The 22,481-nt window shown below is 32.8% G+C and overlaps 10 protein-coding genes across 10 annotated transcripts; 2 read left to right on the forward strand and 8 right to left on the reverse strand. All coding sequences in view use genetic code 12, as the record gives it.

Annotated features, from left to right (window-relative positions):
* Nucleotides 1-78: 78 nt before the first annotated feature.
* CTRG_04925 (uncharacterized protein) lies at nucleotides 79-4,098 on the reverse strand (the record flags this gene model as incomplete). Its single annotated transcript, XM_002550581.1, has 1 exon — nucleotides 79-4,098. The coding sequence occupies one exon, from the start codon at nucleotides 4,096-4,098 to the stop codon at nucleotides 79-81; it is 4,020 nt and encodes a 1,339-aa protein (XP_002550627.1).
* A 1,035-nt stretch (nucleotides 4,099-5,133) lies between these two features.
* CTRG_04926 (uncharacterized protein) lies at nucleotides 5,134-5,622 on the reverse strand (the record flags this gene model as incomplete). The annotated part of the gene is made up of 1 exon (XM_002550582.1): nucleotides 5,134-5,622. One exon carries the CDS (start codon nucleotides 5,620-5,622, stop codon nucleotides 5,134-5,136), a length of 489 nt encoding a protein of 162 aa, XP_002550628.1.
* Nucleotides 5,623-6,109: 487 nt separating this feature from the next.
* HGT12 (Hgt12p) lies at nucleotides 6,110-7,696 on the reverse strand (the record flags this gene model as incomplete). Its single annotated transcript, XM_002550583.1, has 1 exon — nucleotides 6,110-7,696. One exon carries the CDS (start codon nucleotides 7,694-7,696, stop codon nucleotides 6,110-6,112), a length of 1,587 nt encoding a protein of 528 aa, XP_002550629.1.
* A 2,330-nt stretch (nucleotides 7,697-10,026) lies between these two features.
* On the reverse strand, nucleotides 10,027-11,796 carry CTRG_04928 (putative ferric-chelate reductase; the record flags this gene model as incomplete). The annotated part of the gene is made up of 1 exon (XM_002550584.1): nucleotides 10,027-11,796. The coding sequence occupies one exon, from the start codon at nucleotides 11,794-11,796 to the stop codon at nucleotides 10,027-10,029; it is 1,770 nt and encodes a 589-aa protein (XP_002550630.1).
* A 499-nt stretch (nucleotides 11,797-12,295) lies between these two features.
* On the reverse strand, nucleotides 12,296-13,471 carry CTRG_04929 (fluoride transporter; the record flags this gene model as incomplete). The annotated part of the gene is made up of 1 exon (XM_002550585.1): nucleotides 12,296-13,471. One exon carries the CDS (start codon nucleotides 13,469-13,471, stop codon nucleotides 12,296-12,298), a length of 1,176 nt encoding a protein of 391 aa, XP_002550631.1.
* A 364-nt stretch (nucleotides 13,472-13,835) lies between these two features.
* CTRG_04930 (uncharacterized protein) lies at nucleotides 13,836-17,006 on the forward strand (the record flags this gene model as incomplete). Its single annotated transcript, XM_002550586.1, has 1 exon — nucleotides 13,836-17,006. One exon carries the CDS (start codon nucleotides 13,836-13,838, stop codon nucleotides 17,004-17,006), a length of 3,171 nt encoding a protein of 1,056 aa, XP_002550632.1.
* A 361-nt stretch (nucleotides 17,007-17,367) lies between these two features.
* CTRG_04931 (uncharacterized protein) lies at nucleotides 17,368-17,979 on the forward strand (the record flags this gene model as incomplete). The annotated part of the gene is made up of 1 exon (XM_002550587.1): nucleotides 17,368-17,979. One exon carries the CDS (start codon nucleotides 17,368-17,370, stop codon nucleotides 17,977-17,979), a length of 612 nt encoding a protein of 203 aa, XP_002550633.1.
* Nucleotides 17,980-18,119: 140 nt separating this feature from the next.
* CTRG_04932 (uncharacterized protein) lies at nucleotides 18,120-18,773 on the reverse strand (the record flags this gene model as incomplete). Its single annotated transcript, XM_002550588.1, has 1 exon — nucleotides 18,120-18,773. The coding sequence occupies one exon, from the start codon at nucleotides 18,771-18,773 to the stop codon at nucleotides 18,120-18,122; it is 654 nt and encodes a 217-aa protein (XP_002550634.1).
* A 357-nt stretch (nucleotides 18,774-19,130) lies between these two features.
* Nucleotides 19,131-20,936, reverse strand: CTRG_04933 (uncharacterized protein; the record flags this gene model as incomplete). The annotated part of the gene is made up of 1 exon (XM_002550589.1): nucleotides 19,131-20,936. The coding sequence occupies one exon, from the start codon at nucleotides 20,934-20,936 to the stop codon at nucleotides 19,131-19,133; it is 1,806 nt and encodes a 601-aa protein (XP_002550635.1).
* A 442-nt stretch (nucleotides 20,937-21,378) lies between these two features.
* Nucleotides 21,379-22,461, reverse strand: CTRG_04934 (uncharacterized protein; the record flags this gene model as incomplete). Its single annotated transcript, XM_002550590.1, has 1 exon — nucleotides 21,379-22,461. One exon carries the CDS (start codon nucleotides 22,459-22,461, stop codon nucleotides 21,379-21,381), a length of 1,083 nt encoding a protein of 360 aa, XP_002550636.1.
* Between the last annotated feature and the right edge of the window lie 20 nt (nucleotides 22,462-22,481).

A 22,481-nucleotide genomic window follows, 5' to 3' on the forward strand; every position in this document is an offset into this window, starting at 1 on the left:
AAAAAAAAAAAATAAATGAATTTCATGTGTGCATTAATAAGAATAAACATCTACTATAAATGTTTTGATTTTGGATTTCTATATATTTATGGATTTTTCAAAATATGTTGATAATTCAGCAATTGATTCATCTTTAATACAAATCATAGATTGTCTTGAACAATCACTTGAAATGATAAATCTATTTGATGTAACAGTAGCTTCACTTGATTCTGATTGACTTGTATTTCTATTAAGATTAGGTTCTTCATTAGGTGAATAGAATTGTTCATCTTCCTCGTTCTCCTCTTCATCAGTATCATCATCATCATCATCACCACCACCAAGAACAATTATTTCATCATCACTTGAACTTGTCAATGTGATAGCACTCAAATTGGAATTATGATATCGAGAAATAGGTTCATCATTTTTTGTTACACCAAATTCAGTATCAATAAATTGTGCCAATTCATTAGCTATTTCTGAAGGTGTTAAAGATTGAACAGAATCTTCTCTTGAAATTTCAACTAGTTTTGGTTTTCTTGGAGGTGCTGTAAATACTGCTGCAGTTGCATTAGTGGTGAAAAATTTATCGCCAAAATATGGTGATATCTGTGATCTTGGTGTTGTAACTCCAGTTGATGTACGTTTAACTGAAAATGTAGATGATAAAGTTTTGGAACCAATAGAATGACCTCTTTGTGGTGTAGTACTAGTTTGATATTTTCTTATTGATTGTCTTTGATATTGAGCAGGTGGATGACGTAATGAACCAATATTAGTTACACGAGTTGCAATTTCTTCATTTTCATTAGTAAAAGGACCATTTCTTTCATTTGTTAAAACATAATTTCTTAAATTTGATCCTTCTTGTCTACTTCCAATTTCATTACCCAATCTAATGGAACTATTTCTACTGTATGTTGTGATGGAACTATTTCTACTAACACTGATTGCTTCCCAATTAGGTGAAGACATCTCACCAGTTGCCGGGCTATCAACAATTCCAATTGGTAATGATTTGTAACATTCTGTTTTGAAATTTCCTGATTTTCTTTTGAGATGAAGTCTATTACTATCAACAGTAGAAATTCTTTTAATGGTTTTCGGATTAGCCAGTTTTATTGATGTAGATATCGTTTCTTTTTTTACAACCGGTGGATATTCAACTTGTTGTAACAGTATTGGATCTTTAAGTGCTTGAGAGGATGATGGGAATTTGAAATCTGGCAGAACATCTATAGAAGGAGTTGATGTATCAGTAGTACCCTTTTCATCTGGTGATTCCATCAATTGTTGATGATGAAAAACTGATTCAGGTGTGATTAATCTATGATTATTTGGTTGTTCTGCAATTTGATGCAATGTAGGAATTGGTCTGAGTGTATTGATATATTCATTTTTAGTACCTCTTGGAATAAAAGTTTGACTAACATTGCTTTTAATTGATGGTGCATCAGATTTTTGCACAGGAATTGGATGAGAAATAACCAATGGTTCATGTTCTTGTTTCTTTTTGAATATATCACATATAGATTTCCTCTTTTTCATTTGTGAGTCATCGGCTTCCGATTCATATCTTGCAGGTACTTCAACTCTGTCCATACAGCTTTCAGGAATCATGATCGGTTCAGATGATTTTGATTTGTGGTGAGGCTTTTGACGTTGCTGTGATGATACTGGTTGGTGCATTTGACCAGGAAGATATTTCACTTGCTCAGATAACTTTTTGTCCTCCTTATCGGTACATCTATTAGCAATATATTCTAAATCACTTGCATTGGATTTTATCAAATTCTTGGTGACATTGTTGTAAGTTCTAAACATACTGTAAAATGAATCAATTACTTTCAGTTGTAAAAAATCTTGGAATTGACCTTCGGTGATGAATTCATTAACTTGTCTTTTGGATGATCGTTCATATCCTGTAATTTGAATCTTTTTATCATCTATAAATGAAGCTTGTAATAATAATTGTAAATTTGGATTCATTTTGAAGTATTCAGGAACATCGATTTTCATGTTTAAAAACAAAGCAAATGGTGATTGGGAGATTTCATTTTCATATACTGATCTATCATGAGCAGTATAATAAACGTTTAGCTTCTTCTTACTTGATTTAAATAAATGAAATGGTGAACTCTTGTGTAATAATTTAGCTTTATGAATTAAATCAATAATAGTCGATGAATCACAATGTTCAAGTTTGTAATTTCTTGTAAAATGTTTCTTGCAAATCAATGATTTAAATCCAGTTAAAGTTGTATTCAAAAATCTGATATATTCACACTTCTCATCACCTGCATCATCAAAGGCATAGTACCCACTAGCTAAAACATCTTCGATATTACACCAAGCAGTTACTTCCATAGCAGGGAAACTATCCAAATGAGGTAACGGCTTTTCATTAACCAAAGAATGCATCAATGCATCACTGACGGAAATCTTTTTAATAACCCCATCAGAATGTTCTTCTTCTAAATAGTTCTGATTATCAACGATTGTCAAGAATAATAAATGATCAGAAAATATAATCAAAATATCAGATGAATGAGGAGAATCAGATTTGATATTACCTAATTCGTATATCCCGACAACTTTTCTTGATAACCATCCATATTGTAATTCTGCAGGCCAATTAGTTGCTAATTCAGTAAGGATTTTACCAGTAGGAGTAAATATTCTTTGTTTTAATTCTTCATGATCATTAGTCGATTGTTCTTCTGTTTCTTCATCCAGACCACCAAATGCATCAATTACTTGAATTGCAGAATCATAATACATTTTCACTTTATCACTATGACTATTGATGTATTCAAAATTTTGTGCTTTTAATTCTTCAGAATCAATAGTTTCATATAATCGTTTTAGAATTAACTTTAATCTTGGTAATTCCATTAATGAACCTGTTATTATTCCATCAATTTCTCTAATTGTATAACCTTTTATATTAATATTTGAATTTTCAAAAATATTCTTTTTGTTATTATTTGCAAATTTGTATAATCTCAGATAAAAATCTTTAAGATTTGCTTCATGACGAACAAATGGTTTATAAAAATAAGGTAGAATATTTCCCACTGCTTTCAAAACTTCAATGTAATTAATTGATTTTGCTTTAGATAAAGCATCATTTAATATTCGATTTATTCTTGTTATTTCATCTATTGTTGGTGGGAAAATCTGATTTATTTTAGTTATTCCACTTGATGATTCTTTTGAACTTAATACACTTGCACGTAGTGGGATAATGAAATTTTGTAACAATTCGACTAATTTATTTGTGAAGCTTGTTTGTACAGAAACCAATTCATCAATTATAGAATGCATCAACTTAGTTTCTGAGATTTTAGGAAGTTCATCACTGACGTCTTGTGGTGGAACATAGACAAATGACATTTGTTCGGGAGAATACTCCAATAATGGATCAAACAAATGATCTAATTGCTCACCTAATAGGTAAACCAATCTATTGTTATCTTCAATGGTTTCTTTATTTGTAGTTATTGAAGTATTATCATAAATTACATCCATCCCATAAGAATTTAAATGATGTTGTTGTAAAATACCCAATTGCAATAAAGTCATCCCAATATCTTCAGGTAATTTTCCTTGCATTAATTTCATATTATTAGCCAAATTTCCAGCATCTGTTTCATCCCAATTGGGAAGACGTTTGTCATTCGCTAGTTCACCTGAATGGTTTAATAATTTATTTGAGTTTTTCAAATTTGAAATTGCAAGTGATCTTCTAACATTTGATTTTTGATATTTTAATAATAAATTCTCACAAGCTGGCCAAAATCTTGAACTATGATTTAATCTCATATTATCATATGTTGATATCCCATATTTAGTTATTGACTTAACTGATATTTTATCGGTTTTCAAATTTCGATAAACCATGGTTATGATTTGTTCAAATAGTATATCATCATATTCTGTAAATATGGCAGCTTGAGGGAATATTGATTTCCATTCATCTAATGATGTTTCTTTGGTAGTTATACTTTCAGTATTGTCAAATACAGAATGAAGTGGGTTGATAATAACCTCATCTCTTTTCAGTTTCTCTCTGTGTTTATTACTATTGTTGTGATTTCTGGTAGTAGCCATGGTGAATGTCAAACTATTGTAGTAACGTCATAAAGAAAAAGAGAAAGAGTGACAAGTTTGGGTTGTGTTGTGTTGGGTTGAGTTAGGTTGGGAAGTATTTTCAGAATAAGTGAAAGTGACAGATGTGAAACAAATCTAGACTGCTGGGAAATTTTTTTGATGTTTTATAAATCAGGAATGAATATTTTTTTTTTGGTTTGTTTGTTTCCTTTATTAAACTTGATCGGATTAACACAAAATTTATGAAACAAAGTCGGGGCTAGTTGATTAAATGCAAAGGAATGTTCTTAAGCACCCTTGTTCTCTTGGATTGTTAAAACGCACGAAATCTCAAACAAACGCTGAATCTCTTAACGACGAGCGATAGTTGGTTGGTTGGTTGAAAGATGGTTGGTTGAAAGATTGTAATTAAATTCCCATGAAAAGTTCAATTGTAAACAAAACCACAAAAACGAATTTTTCTTTTTTTGATTTCCTTTGACGACGACGACGAGAATTGGCCATTGTTACACAAACGCGCAAATCTAGCAAAACTCAAATTGCAAAAAAAAAAAAAAAAATAAAAAATCATGCACGTGACACAATCTAGATCCATTACCCATGGAGTTAATCAACTACTATTCACAATAGTTTTTGAATCACCTTTGAAGATGCAAGTTAGACGATGTTTGAGGATATAAACAACCAGACATCGTTGTCTTTACGATTCTCATCTGACGCCTTTGATGAATAACACCAAGGGTCCTCTGTCCATTGCCTACGCCCAAAGACTCTTATTCAAAACTCTCGTAAAATGTATAATCTTCAATCTGTATTTTTTTGTTGATATCCTTGAAAAATTCCCCCAATTGGAAAATGTGAATCAGGTACCCAATCAAAAGAAAAGTTCAATTGTGAATAAAATTCAGAATGATCTACAATAAATAAAAATCTAAAACCCGACGATCCTGGTTCTTGTTTTCAAATCTGATACATTCTACTATAAAACAGCACCTATAAATGTTGAACCTTACATAAAGAATTTTAATTAGTTGATTAAAATGTAACAAGTTTAGGATCTTTTGGAACACCTTGGTCGTCTATATTGTTTTGATTTAATTGTTTTCTAGTATATTCCAAACGTGCTTGATCAAATCCAATACCTTTTTGTTCCATAATTTTTTTAATTTCTAATTTAGCATCAATAGATAATCCTGATCTGCTATCACCTGTAGATAAATTATTAGCTTCTAAATCGAAATTGTTACTTGTTAATCCATTGGCTATATCATCTTGAAATGATTCCAAATTTGTATAAAATCCTCCATTGAATCTACGTTCTGTTCTATATCTTTCAATTCGTGCAATTATCTTATGACGGAAATGGAACAACAATAGACAGATAATTAAAAGGAAAAATATAATTACATGATGGGATTTTATTGACCCTGTTACTGCATTAGTACTGTTGAATATATAATCCAAAAACCCACCTGTGTTACTTGGACTTTGGTAGTCTTGAATCTCTGGTTGACTTGTTGACATGTTTCTTGCGTTAGTTGTTAGTATTACTGTTGTCGGTTACAAAAGTATTGACTAAAGAACCGGAAGGAAGGAATATAAAATTAATAAATCTTGCAATACTCTCAATAGATAAAATGATCACTAATGAACTCTAATTGAATAAGTTGTGTAATTGATGACGCAAACTTAGACCGCAGGATTTCGTGGGATTCTTAAAAAAAAAAAAACATCGAGAACATCTTCTAACCCGTGTGCGGATGTCGTGTACATGGGTCCAAATCCGTGGTGCGTAAGTCCGTCTCATAGTTGATCATTCATCCCTTATTATTCATGGAACAACCTGGGGGCATGTTGCAATCTTAACACTGCCACCACGTGATCTTGCAACCAATATCAATATGGATAATACAGAATAATCGTATATAACATTACTAATGATTTAAAACAAGTACAAAAATATACAAAAAAAACAAGAATTGAATTGTGCGGATACATATCAACATCCACATCAAACAGAATCTTCTTCAACATGAACAACATTATCTTTCATTTCAGAAGAAATACGATGAACACCAGTAGTTTCGTCTCTGAAAGCATGAACAGAAGGAACAAAATTTTTAGATTGCCAGGCATGTTTGACCTTCATATACATTTCATCAACTTGTTCCAAACTCAAACCTTTAGCTTCGAAGATCATAAAGTAAACGAAAAGACCACCAATAACATTACATCCACCCCAGATGAAGAAAACTTTACTACCTAAATTAGCATTACCCTTACCTGGATCAACCAAATATGGAGTAGCATAAGCAATAGCAAAGTTGAAAAGCCAATTAAATGCAGTAGTAATGGAAATACTCTTTTGTCTGACATTCAAAGAAAAGTTTTCACTACAAATAGCCCATGCCAATGGACCCCAAGAACAAGCAAAACCAGCAATGAAAATACAACTGAATGCAACTAAAGTTTGATTTGCGGCTTTAGCATGAGGTTGAGCAACACCAACAATAGCAACAATTAATTGGGAAACTGCCATAACTGAACTACCAAACAACATTAAGCTACGTCTACCCCAAGTTTCAACTAAAATAATACCTGGAATTGTCAGACCAACATTAACAATGTTGGTGGCAAGTTGAATAAGGAATGGATCTTCAATACCGGAACTGGTGAAGAATTGAGTACCGAAATAGAAGATAAAATTAATACCGGTAAGTTGTTGAAGAGCTTGAAGAGCACAACCAGTAAACAATCTTCTTGGTTGTCTATTGACATTCTTGAATACCTGTAACCATGAGGCATTACCAAATTGACTTTCATACTCAAAGTTAGCCCTAATTTCTTCGTATTCATCAATCAAGTCAGGATGATCAACAGGTAATTGTCTTAATCTTGACAAAGATTCCTTAGCCTTTTCTTCTTTGGAAACGGAAATCCAGAAACGTGGAGTATCAGGAGCAAAGAAAAATCCAATACCAAGTAATAAACCCCAAGCCAATTGAATACCAATTGGGATTCTATAAGAACCAGAGTCATCTCTAGTAGAAGTACCCTTATTAGCACAAGCAGCAACTAAAAGACCAATAGTAATCATGAATTGATATGTACTAACAATGGAACCTCTAATCCACCTTGGTGCAGTTTCAGAGATGAAAATAGGAACAACAGAACTGATTAAACCAACACCTAACCCAGCAATAGCTCTACCAGCAATCAATAACTTCTTTTCACTAGCAGCAGTTTGTAAAATAACACCCAAATTAAAAACAATCAAAGTAGATAAAATTATAGTCCAACGACGTCCAATTCTATCAGAAAACAATGGAGCACCTAAAGCACCACAGAATGTACCAACAGATAAAATAGAAACAATCAAGGAACTTTCACCAGAAGTGAAATTCGTTTTGTTATTAGGGAAATGACTCTTGACATAGTCCATAGCCATAACACCAGAAATAGTACCTGTGTCGTAACCAAATAAGAACCCACCAAAGGTAGCCAATAAACCATACATGATGGCTCTGCTGGAAGACCCAGCTCTCTTTTCATCAAAGTTGATGTATTTCTTTAACAATTCACTATCTTGTAAACCCATTATTGATTGTTAATGATGTGAATGAACGTAGTAGTTGTAGTTGTAGTGAAGTGATGTTTTTTTAATAATAGATGTAAAAAAAGAAGAATGAAAATTGAGGGAAGATGTAGCTGAATTTATAGATTTTTGGTAAAATGAACAGATTTGTTTATGAGTAAGTTACTCTATCCTGTAACTCCTCTCCTCCTCCCCACACTAATAGAATCGAGGTATATTAGAAGTAAAACTCCAGACAAGTTATTTTACAAGAAAAAGAAAAATTCTCTCGACTGCAAACGTATTCGAGTTATGCAGGAAATTAACAGGAAAACTAAAAATTGAACCTTCACATAATTTGTTACACAAAAGTCTGGAGTTTTTTCTTGGCTCATACGCAGAGACGGCTGTTTCCAATTTATCCCAAATCGTCCTCCAGTTGTTGCTCTGTAGATTATTATTGGAATCATTAAATGACCACCCAACTATCATATTATTATTCTATAAAACATTGCGAAGATTCATTAGAGGTCAGTCATGTGAGTTCATGTGAAATCTCATTTAATTTTCTAATCTCATGATAGTAAGTCTCCAATCACACATATTATTAATATTATGATCTCATCACCTTAAAATATTAATCACAAACTAGAAATCAGAAATCGCATAAATTATTACTCCGCAACTTCAAAAACAATGTAAGGATAACAACAATAAGCTATTAAACAAACTGGATTTCGTGTGTTCAATATCAATTTTTATGTGTTGTTTTGTTTTGTTCCGAAAATTCAAAATTAATGACACAAAATCCACGGAATCTGGAACAATTGTTTTTCCGCCTTGTGTGAAAATTGAAACGAAACAACTAACCAACTATTCAGTGATGAAATTACATGTAGCGTCTCATAAAAGTTATATATTGTACTATCAAAAAAAGAACCATCTGTATTGGTCATACAAACAGATAGATGTAATTCCTTCTAAATTTGAAATCAATGTTTACAACTTTATTTTCGGAATCATGTTGTTATTTGCATGATATGAGAATAGCAAACCAAAGGATTTCATCTTCTGCCCTTGCGTGGCAAGGCTGGATTAATTTACAATTAGCGCGTTGCATACTAAATTTGTGGGGTCAAGAAAGTACTATTGTCAAACCACAAAAGATTAATCCTTGCTTGGTCTTTTTTTTCCAACCAATAGGATGAAAGAAATCCTATCTGTGTATGGAAGTGACACGGTGGATTAGCTCTTACATATAACCATGCACTACATAATAATATAGACTAATTAGTTGACTCTGAAATTAGTCATGTCTGGAATTTAGTGCATCAGAATGTAATCGTCACTCCTCCTATATACCGAAGTGTGTGAGGTATTAAATGACTTCCAAGGAATAATCTCAAATTGCCGTGGTATTGTTTAGTAATGTCTAACTGGAAATACAAAGTATAAAGTCTACCAACAATAATCGTAGTTCTTCCTTGTTGACAAAACACAAAAAAATTCTTTAAATAGTTCCTCCAAGTGTGTGTATGTGTGTGTGTCAGGAAAAACTACTTGCGGGGAATATCTAATTAATACTAAAAAATTGACAATGAAAGGAATAAGTTTGTGTATGTATATATGACATGCAATATCGGGTAAACTCAAGAATATTTAATCCGTATTGTTATTCAATCACAACGTAATACATATTAGCAAAAAGTGGAGTATGTACATAATTTCATGGCAACATATTGCACATTCAACCAAAAAGGAAAAATTTTTCTTATTTTATGGCTTGCATTGGTAGTACAAAGGATTCTCCACTTTGATTAAAAATTATTGGCGATTTCAACAGGAAAATCGAATGACTCGTTTAGTCAAAACAGAACAACTCAACAACCGTAGTTAGTAAATTAAACAATCAATGAATCATCGATAGGTTGCTATCTCCCAATACAATTTGTTTTACGGTGAAATACAATTCGTCGGTAACTAAATATTATTTCAACCCAGACAAGAATGATGAGGAGTCTAAGTTTTTCCACCACAAAGCGCCACCTATCTACGAGCCATAATTTTCCCGTATTGAGGTAATTTATTTTGTGCATTTATACCTCCATTCATTTATGATAATAGGAGAGAGTCAAACTGTTAACATCCCCCAATTAAGGAGAAATTTTCAATGTTATTGTTCCCCAAAAAAAAAAGAACCCCACTATAGGATAGTTCGTACTTCAATCTTTATTCCACTCCCCTGTTCAACAAGTTTTTCCACAATGGATATTCCGTTCATTGATTGTATTACAGATCATTTACTAAATTGAACAATAATAATTTTGTGTATTACTTTTTTATACTTCTCCTATTTACCAGGAAAAACTTTCAGTATGTAAGTAAATTTCCTCAACGTTGGAAGTATATCTATCATTGTTGAATACTAAAGCTTGGAGTTCAGAAACAGTTTGACTGACTTCTCGTTTCATTGAATCACTACCTGAACAAACAATCATGTTTCTATTAGAAAATCCACCAATCATCGATTTTAATATAGCAGATACTGATGGTTTTCCAAAATTAACAGAAAATTCATCATATGAATCATGACTCGATTCACTTGAGATTTCTTTCTCCAAATCTACTTTGGTTTCAGTAACAGGATTACCATCTTCAACAACATGAATTTGAATATCTACTTTATTCCCAGCTAACTTCTGACATTCCAACAACTCAGATCTAATCCAATTTATATCTTGCAATTTTCTAACAATCCAAACAAATGATACCTTCTTCACTATGGTGTTAGCTTCACCGGAGGTTAAATATGTTAAAAATGGTAATGTAGCAGTGACACCAGTACCCGATGCTACCAATACAACTTTTTCAAATGCCTTTGGATTTCTAAAAGTACCACCATATGGACCATCAATATATACCTTTTTATTTGTTATTATTTGTTTATCCAATTCTTTATAAAGTGATTTAGTCAACCCATTTTGAGCTCTAATGATAAATTTCATACCACTGGGATTTTCCTTCATGGAAGCAATAGAAAACGGATGACTATCAAGGATTCTAACACCAACAAATCTAAGAAAACAATGCTGACCTGGTGACCATGAAATACCTTTAGTATTTGCAACAATTACTTGATAAACACCATCACCAATTTTCTCCAAACTTGCTTCACGTGATCTTAAAAACATTGAACTTGGTTTAAATGCGGTTTTTAACAAAATTCTATATAATATTTGTGCTGCCCAAAATGCTAAAGCACCCCACATATAATCATCTGCATTTAACAAAGAATCAATATGCCATATCAATGTACCAAAATAAGCAATACCCATCATCCAATGAGCATGTAAAAATAATTCATAAACATATTTTCTGATACATGCTTTTGATAAAATGCACAACAAACCCAAAAGAATCAATGGTGGAATACCACTATAGTATGAAAATTCATTAGAAAACCTTTGATGAAGACGATTTGCTCCACCTTCAGCTAATGATTGATGAACAAATGGAATAGTATGAATAATACCCAATACAAAAGCAGCAACACCAACATATTGATGGAAAGTATTTAATTTTTCATAACTTATTCCTGTTAACAATGTAATAGCATTTGATTTACCAGCCAAGACATAAATGAAAGGCGTCAATGCAGTAGCCATTAACCCTGCTCTTACACCTAATGGAGGAGATCCAAATCCAGCACAGCCTCTATACCAAAAATGAGGAACTAAACAATAACAGAATAAATAAAGTGACGATAAAAACATATACAGGGCAGAACTAATTGAATTTGGAACAGAAAAGAATACCAACCATTCAGGTACTTGTTTGTAACCAAAATAACGGCAATATGAAGTAAACACATCGATTAAAGAAGTTCCAGTATTTGAAGATTGTTTAGATTTATATCTTAAATCTCTATATCTATAGTAAAGATGTTTAATGGTTGCAAGAAATATAGTTGAAACACCAAAATAAACAGTATATTTGGCATATTTGGTTTGACTCATCCAACTGATTTCTGCTTGCAGTTGCATTTTGTACTCTTTATATCTTGGATCTGACATGTCTGCCAAACAATCTAATCCGTTATAAGTTACACTTCTTTTGGAAAACATTTCTATCTGATGGGTTGTCTTAATCTAATGGAATATGAGAATTTTCAATTGGGAGGAGATATTCAGGGATTGTAGTCTCCTTTTTATATAATACAAACCAATGAAAAATTCTTCGCTTAAAAAAAAAATATACTGAGACAGAAGAATAATAAGAATTGGATATTATTTATTGGCTTAGGAGAGAATGAGATACGGTTTGATGGACATTATCAATAAGAGTGTATTTAATAGGTTATTAGTAATCTGAGCAAATTTACTTGGTGTATTCTAATTACTATTTGGGTTGATGATAATTTGCTCATTTTACACAAAATTTTCAATCAACGGTTTTCAAGCAATCGCACACATTAGATCTACGGAACAATACTACCAGTGTTTCGGATATCTGGCTAATCATCTATCATCTATTAATATACTGTATATTATTATTATTATTAGTAGTAGTATTATTATGATTATTATTACAGAATATAAAATATGCTCATTGAAATTATTGTGCTCAACTGCAGTACGGATCAGTTAAGCCTACTGTCCAATTATATGAACCGAGAATCAAGATAAACATGGCAAATCCAACCATTATTGAAGAAATACCATATCTATAACTAAACCATGTACGCAAGGCAAACAATTCAGCAACAAAGGTACTAACAGTAGTCAATGCTCCACAAAAACCATCATCTAATCCATTCAATACATGGCATCCCATGACATGATTTACTATTCTTCTATTATTACCTGGTAGTTTTCCTCTTCCGAGCAAGTTAAATACTGCTAATAATAAACTACCAAGGATATTAGCGGCAAAAGTACCCATGGGGAAATTAGCCACTTTGGAGTTTAAATACTTTGACAAATAGTATCTTAAAATAGCACCTGGTGGAGCAAACAACATGGAAAATGTCCAACTTCTCCAAGCACCATGAGGCTTGACTCCTAACAAAACACATGTAATAATAACCAATGCAATTCCAGTAGCCATTGACAAATATTCTAACATTTTGTAAGTTTTCTTGTCAAGTTGTGGTAAATGTTTATCCATCATTTCCAGTATATGTTTCCCAATATGAAATCCAATAACAGACATTCCAAATTGTGCCAATACAACGGCAAGAAATTCCATTATACCATAAGCTCCATTTGGATATTGATAGTAAACACCGATTTCAGTATCGGCAGCTTTATTAAATGCTTCCAACATAACTGAAGAAAATGATGAAACTGTCCCACAAAATCCAGTAGTTAAACCAGTATATACTGGTATTGCCCCCTTTGCTGAATATTCATCTTCTTCAAGTAATTTTAGCCAAAGATTCTCACCGTCAATGGCTAAGCCCATTACAATACAAGCAGTAAAATTGGCCCAAATTACACCAGATAGAAAAGAACCTTTATAAGATGTCAATGCCATTAACCCTTTTCTAACCAAGACTCCCCATATTGATCCATGTACTATATTGAGTATCACAGGATAGTATTTTTGAGTTTTCACAAAAATGACATATTTAGATTTAGGAGGTTTCTCATTTTCATTTTCATATTTAAATCCCTCAGGTAAAGCACTGGAAAGTGATTCTTCTTCAGCGATACTTAGTTCACTTTCGATGGTTCTTCTTCGTTGTAATCGTTCCTCTTGGGTACTAGGTATCCTTTCAAGACCCAGCGATGATGACATGTTTAGTGATGTTGTTTTCGATTCCTTGTTATCACAGCGTTAACGGATAAACAAATACCAAGAAAAAAAGAAAAAAAAAAAATTATTCCATTACGTGAGGGCGTGTGCGATTACCAACCAATTAATACACGGCAATGGAGGCGAGGCGTGTCCCTGGATAATAATTTCCTCCGTCCCTTTTACAGTACTATGTCTCGTGTGTCTCGCGGGTACTATTATTATGTATTGAGAATACTACACACTAGGCTAACACAAGCTGATAGCTATTATCCACTATATAATTTTTTTTTTTTGTATTTGATTTTGATTGTCGTTCAGACAACACTGATTACACAATTATTAGCAACCAGTACAAACATCAAGAATGATCTTTATACTATGGGTGTTGATAATATATTCATCTGTATTGGTATCAGGTGAGGAAGTGACACTGTCATCTTCTTCCACTTTAACCACTACATCCACATCCACACCCACACCCACACCAACAGCAACAGCAACGTCTTTAACAACCACCTCAGTAACAACATCTTCAGCAACAACAACAACAACCTCAGTAACAACCTCAGTAACAACATCCTCATCCTCATCTACATCTACATCTACATCTACATCAACTACAACAACATCCACTGTATCTTTAGAACCGATACCCACGCCGTCAACTATTATCGATGTGTTGTCTAGCGAACCAGAATTCTCATATTTCTTGCGTGTTTTGCAACGACAGGGTATGGTTCCCCTTTTGAATGAATTAGAGAATGTAACTTTATTGGCACCAATAAATCTGGCATTTGTTGGCACAACAGGTATAGATTGGGAAAATAACGCATTGAAAAGATATGTCGTTAATCAAAAACTACTAGTTGGAAATTTAGACAAAGATGAAAGGGTATTTGATACATTATATAAAGTTGACAAATCAACATATTACCTGATCCGTGTACGTCCTGACTTGGAAAGTTTGGAATACGTAATTGATGAAGTTGCCAGTATTGTTGATGAAGATATTTCTGCAAAACATCAATATTCTTACATACAAGGAATTGATCATTTATTACCTATTAAACCAACAATGTGTCAAGAACTAATGAATAGCACCAATCTGGAAATATCATTATTCACCAAAATGTTTCAATTGCTCTTTGTGGATGAAGAAATGGTATCAGAAAAGAGTAAGAGCAACAAAAAGAAAAAGAAAAAGAAACCAAAGAAAGATCTCCCAAGAATACTCCCAAAATCATGTGAGGAATTTCTTAATGGCACTCAGACAATATTGATACCCAGCAATGAACTTGTGAAACAATCTTTGTCGGAGTTACAGTTGAATTATTACTTGGCGAATGATGAACTAGATACATATTCATCTACCACCGATTCAATTGATGAAGTCAGACATGATATATACAACTTGTTGACAAATCTCATGTTTTCCGATCTAGTGGTTGGAAAAAATGGTACTGGTGAATCTAGAAAATCAAAATATGGTATCTCCCACAAGTTTGAATTGCAGAAACATCATCTTACAGTTGACGGTGTGACTTCAAACAGTACACACGTTTTCTCAAATGGTGCCATTCATATTTTTGATGCAAATATTCTGTTTTTTGAAAAGTTATCCATCCCTGTGGTTGAAATGATTCCCCGAAAGGCGTTGTATGCGTTACATTATTCTAATTTTGTTGAGGAACTTTACTTCCGTTCACTTGATTATTTGATTGATGGATCAACTGCTCAACAGACAGTGTTTTTGAATCTTGAAGATAGAGATGACGCAGAGGATGATGATGACGATGATAATGAAATAACAGATGTGGATGTTTATATCAGTGAACCATCGATCAAATCGTTTAGTTCCAGACAAAACTTGTTATATCAATTTGTTAATTCCTCTTTTGACTTACAAGATGATGTCCACATATTGCTTGATACAAAATTGTGTTCTCATAAAAGAATAGGAGGATGTTACAAATTGAAATTATCTGCATCACATGGAACGAAAACAGTTACTGTCAATGATGATGTTCGTATATTAAATCATCTAAAGATAGCTAATGATACTTCTATATTCATTGCTAATGGTGAGATATTACCACCAACCAATCTCAAACATTCATTAGGAGATTTGATATCCAGTGGTGCAGTGTACAGACATTTGGAAAGTATTGAAATTGATAGAACAAGTTGTTTGAAAACATTGGAATATATCAACGCGTTTGATTTGTACTCATTGGATGACAACAACAAAGGATACACCATTTTCTTGCCTTGTGGAACTACTAAATTTAAGAATTTGTGGACCAATTTGGGATTAGTACAAAACTACTTGAAGAATAATCCTAAAATTCACCAATCGGTAATGAAAGGATTGTTTCTTGAAGGATTGGTGTATTCTGATTTTAACTCAAGCACAAAGTTGTCTAGTTTAAATGGCGATTCTGTGTTGTTGGAAAAATCGTCAGTTCTAGAAACTCCAAACTCGTTGTACTACAATAATACAGCACTTGATGTCGAATTGAATTCTGATTTGCTATTCCTGCAAGGTGTTATACATGTCATCAATGAGGTACTTTTCCCTGATTCGTTTGAAATTCCAATTGAAGAGTTGATTAGAACAACATTTGATTCCAATTTCCCCGATCATTTTATGTGGGATATTATAAAGATGTATCCAAATATCCACAAATCTATCGTGGGTAAGAAACCATATTCGTTGTTGATTCCTACTGCTGAATCATTGAAAGATTTTAACATCACTACCTCCTTTAAGGATATCCTCAAATTTGTTGATTTACATTTAATTCCAAATGAAGAAGTTCACAAGCTTTTGAATTGTATTGATGACACTGGATATAATAATTCGGTGATTAGAACAAACTTTTCAGAAGGTGGTCTTGTATGCAAACATAAACCAAATACGAACAAAGTTATGTTGCAACTTCATAAGTTGAATGGTACCTCCACAGAGTCGTATAGCAAAGATCATGAAGTTGTTTTATTAAATCATGGTTGTACTAAACTATACACTGGGGACAACAACACAGATAGTTTATCATGTGTTTTCTTACTCCAAAAACCATTAAATCTTGAATGGTTTAATGAACCTAAACGGGGTGATAACTTTTTGCATGTTCATTTGGGATGGGTAAGTGTTGGTGCTGGTGTCATATTAGGATTGATGCTTTTTGGTGGTATAATGGTTGGGTTGGTATTTTGTCTTGGGAAAAGGGAGAAATCATCCGATAAAGATGATATGGAATCTCCTCGAGCAGATTCTGGATTTATGAGTGTATTGACGGACGAAGACGAATTTATTCCGTATGATAGAGGATATGAGACGGATGTTGATGTCTTGAGAACCGAAACAGATGCACTTTTACCAAGTCACATGAAAAGAAAGAAGAAAATTAGAAAACCAGATTATGGCTCCACAACAAATAGTATCAATGGAACCAATGGTAGTACTACATTACCTCGAGATATTGGAAATATTAGAAGTACTTTAAATCGAGAAAGAAATATCCCAGGCTATTAGGGAAAAAGAGAGTAATAGCAAGCTAATTTATTCCACATTGCATCTTGTTTGATTTATTAGAAGCAAATATATACTTGTTTATCATACATGATCTTGAATCAATCGTAGACTTTGTTGTAAATCAAATACTGTCTGGTTCTTTGTGTAACACTCTTGGATAAAACAGACAGACAAAAAAAAATTATTCATTTGCACAGAGAAAGAAGAAAATGAAGAAGACGAAAAAAAAAAAAAAAAGCAGAGAAGACAAATTACAGAAAGCAAACAGTGAAATTGTCAACATAGAGTCCATTCTTCAGATATTATTGTCGAACTTTATAGATTACTCAAATACATTCATATAACGATACATTAATTCATCATGTCAGATCAAGTGCCTATTGAAAACCAACAACAAATTCCTGATCAAATACAAATTGATCCAACCACCACTAATAATAATGATGATGGACAAGATTATTCCAATAAAATGGAACAAGTTGAACAAGAAGCAGCTAAATTAAGAGAACAATTACAAGCTGAATCAACTAATAATGGGGTTAGTTTTCTTACAGATGAACAAAAAAGAGATTCTGATTCAAGATCTATATATATTGGTAATGTTGATTATGGTACTCTTCCAATTGAATTACAACAACATTTTTCAAGTGCTGGTGTAGTTAGTAGAGTAACGATAATGACTGATAAAATTACTGGACAAGCTAAAGGATTTGCATATTTAGAATTTGTTGATGCTGAATCAGTTCAAAAAGCTGTTGATACTTTAGATGGATCTACATTTAGAGAACGTCAATTAAAAGTTCTGGCTAAAAGAACAAATATTCCTGGTATTAATGTGAGGGGTAGAGGTGGTTTCAGAGGTGGTAGAGGTGGAAGAGGTGGCTTCAGAGGTGGTAGAGGCGGTAGAGGTGGTAGAGGAGGAAGAGGTGGTTTCAGAGGCGGAAGAGGTGGTGCCAGATTTAATCCTTATTAATCAATTCATGAATGAAAATGGAACAATTGATATTTCTATCAAATAAAAGAAAAAAAGAACTGTACTATTAGTTTATCATCAAATATATATATATATATATATATATCTACTGCAAAGTATCCATTTATTTAACCAACATATTAAGCAATTGAGTTTTGTTTTCTAATATTTGTTTGTTCTACAAGAGTAGCAATTTCAGTTTTACCTTCATCTTTTAAACCTTTAATAACACCTTTAATTTCTTGATCTTTCATACCTTGTTCAAATTTATATTTACATTGGGTAGATAAAATTTCAATTTGTAAACCAGTAATTGCCTTTTGCATAATTTTCAAATATCCTTCAGGAGCATCAGATACTTTCCAAGAATCAATTTTCCCATCTTCTTGTTGATTAGTTAATTTATTTAATTGATTTCGAACAAATTCAAAATCATCAATAATTTTAGATTTCCCATTTATATGAACTGAAGCAAAATCCCAAGTTGGTACAAATTTATGAGTTTGTTGTTTACCTGGATAATGATTTGGAGTAATATATGAATCAACTGATTGAAATATAACTAATACATTATTTGAATCAATTAATGTAGGTATTTGATGATTGGTTTTAGATATATGGGCAATTAAATATTTCTTACCAGTTTCTTTATCTTCATTAAGAAAAAATGGTATATGATTAGCAATTATTGTTCCATCCTTATCAGTGGTGACAAGTGTAGCTAGTGGATAATTCTTGATCAAGTATTCAACTTGTTCCCAATCTTCATCTAAATACTTCTTAGGAATATACATTATGTTGCTCTAGTGGAAAGTCTATATTAATGTTCAAATATTTATAAAATGCAAAAAGAAGTATAAAACAAAGAAAATATATAAAGAAAACAGGATTTAGGTCCATATTTGAAGTATTATATATAATACATATATCATTGGTCTAATTATATGGTCGTGTCTAAAATGACAATTTTCATAACGCAAATAGTAGCGTGAATTTTTTTTTCTTCTGCCTTATCATATTAAAATTAGTTCATCTAAAATTTTCCCCATTCTATCATACCGGGTTTCCCAATTAGGCAAGTGGCTGCGATAAACCGACGGCAATAACAATAGTGTAAATGATTATAATGAATATTATTATTATTATTATTATTAATCAAATATAACAGCCCAGGTGGCCAGAACTGCTAATATGATAGAAACAATGATTGCAAAAATTACTGTGAATTTCTCAAAACCACGAATTTTGGATCCACATAATTTAATGTAAAACAAACATGGTAAAATAATACAAATGATAAAACAGATAGAAGCACCAAGCATACCAATGATTTTGTCAAACTCAGGGAATAAAATAGCCAAAATGACAAAAACAGCATTGACTCCTATTCTGATAATCAATCTACCAAGGGTATTGATAGTTTCTCTGAATTTGCTAGCACTGATGGTTGAAACACCAAATAAAACATCCAAAGTTGAGATAATTGGTTTAGCATTCAATGGGGTTTTAGCTAATGGGATCATACAAATCAACCCACTAATTAATGGATAACACCAGAGTGGATATCCTGAGGTTTTTAATAAAGTATCGGTAATTTCATTGCTGCATTTCTGGCCAAACATTAAAAACCCTAAAACACCCATCGATGTGTCAGTAATTAAAGTGATTGCATATGTAGTACCAAGGGTCTTGGTGAATTTATATGGATGTCTCATATCAGTTTTCAAATTTGGGAAAATGGCATGTCCTCCAAATGGTGCCATCAAAATACCAATAGCTAACAAAAGGTCAATAAAGGATTTAGGGTATAAATTAGTAGGCATGACATCTAATAAAGATCCAGGAGCATTTGGTTTAAGGAACCCACATACCATAACCAAAATGGTAATTGAAATGGTCGAAAGGATCCCTAACAATGAGAAAATAGACAATACAGGTAAGGGCATAAACGTAAACGGAGTTAAAACAAAGAAACTTAAAATCTTAAACCTTGTACTGGTCCAAACTTCTTCATCTCCCAACAATGCATATAATGAATCACTGAATAAAACCACCAATGCCACCCCGGCACCTAATAAATCAACCGTGAAAAGTAAGCAAATAATAGCTTTTGCTACTGGACCATATGAGACGTAACCCAAATCAGCATAAGTCATAATAGTTTCATCAGTATCCATGGATTTCGATAACAACGTTGCGGTCCAATATGTAGTTAAACCACAAATAAGTAAAATTGGGATACCATACACCCAACCTGCCTTCATTATACCCACGGGTAATGCCAACAATCCGACACCGATTAACACATTGACAGAATTGAAAATAGTTTGTGGTGCTGTTGATTGACCTGCCAAAACAGTCACCACGTTCCCATCTTCATCTTCTACTTTTCTCACTTGGAATATAGAAGGTGTTGTAGCTGCAGAAATGGATGATCTGAAACTAGAAAATGAAGGAGCCGCGTATAATCTATGTTTAAATTGTGAGCTTGATCCAAATGCTGAGTTTTGTCTTGATCTTGATTCATTCAATGCATTAACCACATCATCGTGGTAGAATACGTCATTATTTGGATGCATCGTCAGATCTAAATTATTTCCCCCACTCATAAATAATTGATTTTTATTTTGAATATCATGCATGACAGTACTTAATCTCTCACCTCGGTATGACGGGACCATTAAATCTGGATCAAAATTTTGGTCTGGTTCATCATCTTCAATTACTCCTCCATTATGACGTTGATCTCCGGTATATGAAGGAGAAATGAAAAAAGATCTTTTCTTATTGATAGAATTGTCGATCTTATTGGCAGCAAAAGATTGAGCTCTTGTGAATGAGTTGGCAAAATTATGTAATGAGTTTGGTCCCTTGAATGACCCGATCGGGGTATCCAAAAATGAATGGGATGGGCGTCTTGATATCAATGAAGTTGTTTCGTCGTCCTCTTGTGACATGGTTGTAGCAAACTGAAAGTTAGAATAGATATCCAGTGATTAGTCTCTATGAAAACGTAAAGAAAATGTCCCGAAATGAATATTAGAAGAGGCTACGTTATGAGATATTATCAGAAAACCTATGATAAAAAGAAAAGACGAAGTTGTAGTTGCTTTTAATGAAAACAGAATAAATTAATAAAAAAGAAAAAGAGAGAGAACAACAAAAATTACATCACAAGTGATGGTTGATCAATTTTTCCTTGTTTTTTATTAGCGTCGCCGCAAAAGATAAACAAAACAAAGCAAACGAACAACAACGAAAAAATGGAACCCAAACAAGCAAGTGATACAAACATTGACGCAATGGCAGTTCAATTCAATTGAACCACATACAGCAAATTGCAAAACATTACGATTCCACAAAAAAAATTCATGGTTGTCTATTCCTAAGTATCATTGTCTATAAACTTTTCATCAACAGCTGGACATCTTCAACAACAACATATTCTGCTTCATCTTTATGTGATCCTTTCTTACCCTTGTATTGTGATTCACTATAAATATCCAAGTTCTTCTTGATCCTGGTCACGGGATCACACAATGCCAATGCAGCTAATAAGGTAAAATAAGCATCATTACCAGCATTATGCAAATGGGCATATGGAATACCAAGCAATCTTAATGTTGCCCATAAGGAATTACCACCTAATCTACTGATTTGTTGTAGACTCATAGTATCAAGAGTTTTGATATCTTGACGATGAGTTAGTCCGATACTTCGGAAATATTTCAACTCCGATGATACTTGGTGACAAATCAATATCCCATCTTTTCCTTCAATATATTTCTCCAATATTCCTTGTAAAAATTCTCTTGATTTCTGTTTAGTCATCACCAATGATGTTCCTCCCATGAAATTGTCCTTTTTATCGGGTACATATCTCGAATTTCTTTTATCAATATGTTCCAGAACAACAACATGGTATGTTTTGATATCTGGAATTCGTTCTCCGTTATTTTCCATGACGGCAATCCCAATCTCAGTAACTGACAGATGTTCTCTTTCATATGCTTCACAATCCATGGCAATCAAAGGTCTACCTGAATTTATCAATTCGATATTATTTTTCAAGAACCTCAACGATGATTCTTGCTTCTCTTCAGCAAATGCAAAATGTGTGCTTTGGAAATAGTCTTGAATACTAAGAGGTTTCCCTTGAGAAATATGATCTTTTAATAGTTGTAAACTTTCAGAAACTGGTTCTTGTACTTTTGGTTCATATAGTGGGAACTCCGATACGTTTGTGATTTTCTTTGGAGTATAACGTGGATATGATTGATGATTCTTCCCTTTATTGTATGGTTTCTTATACACCACTTTATTCAGAGTAAATCTTTGTTGGGTTGTAAATCCCTTAGGAGCCATACCATAGTTAGTTTTTCGACCCATGATACCTTGAACTGTTCTTAACATTGAGTATGGGAAAAAGGGTAGATTGGTGCCATGGGGAGTAATTTCCAGTTGAAGAATTTTTCTTTTCATCGCTTCTCGTATTTGTCTTA

The sequence above is a fragment of the Candida tropicalis genome, assembly GCF_000006335.3.
Source record: "Candida tropicalis MYA-3404 genomic scaffold supercont3.7, whole genome shotgun sequence".
Classification (NCBI taxonomy): domain Eukaryota; kingdom Fungi; phylum Ascomycota; class Pichiomycetes; order Serinales; family Debaryomycetaceae; genus Candida; species Candida tropicalis.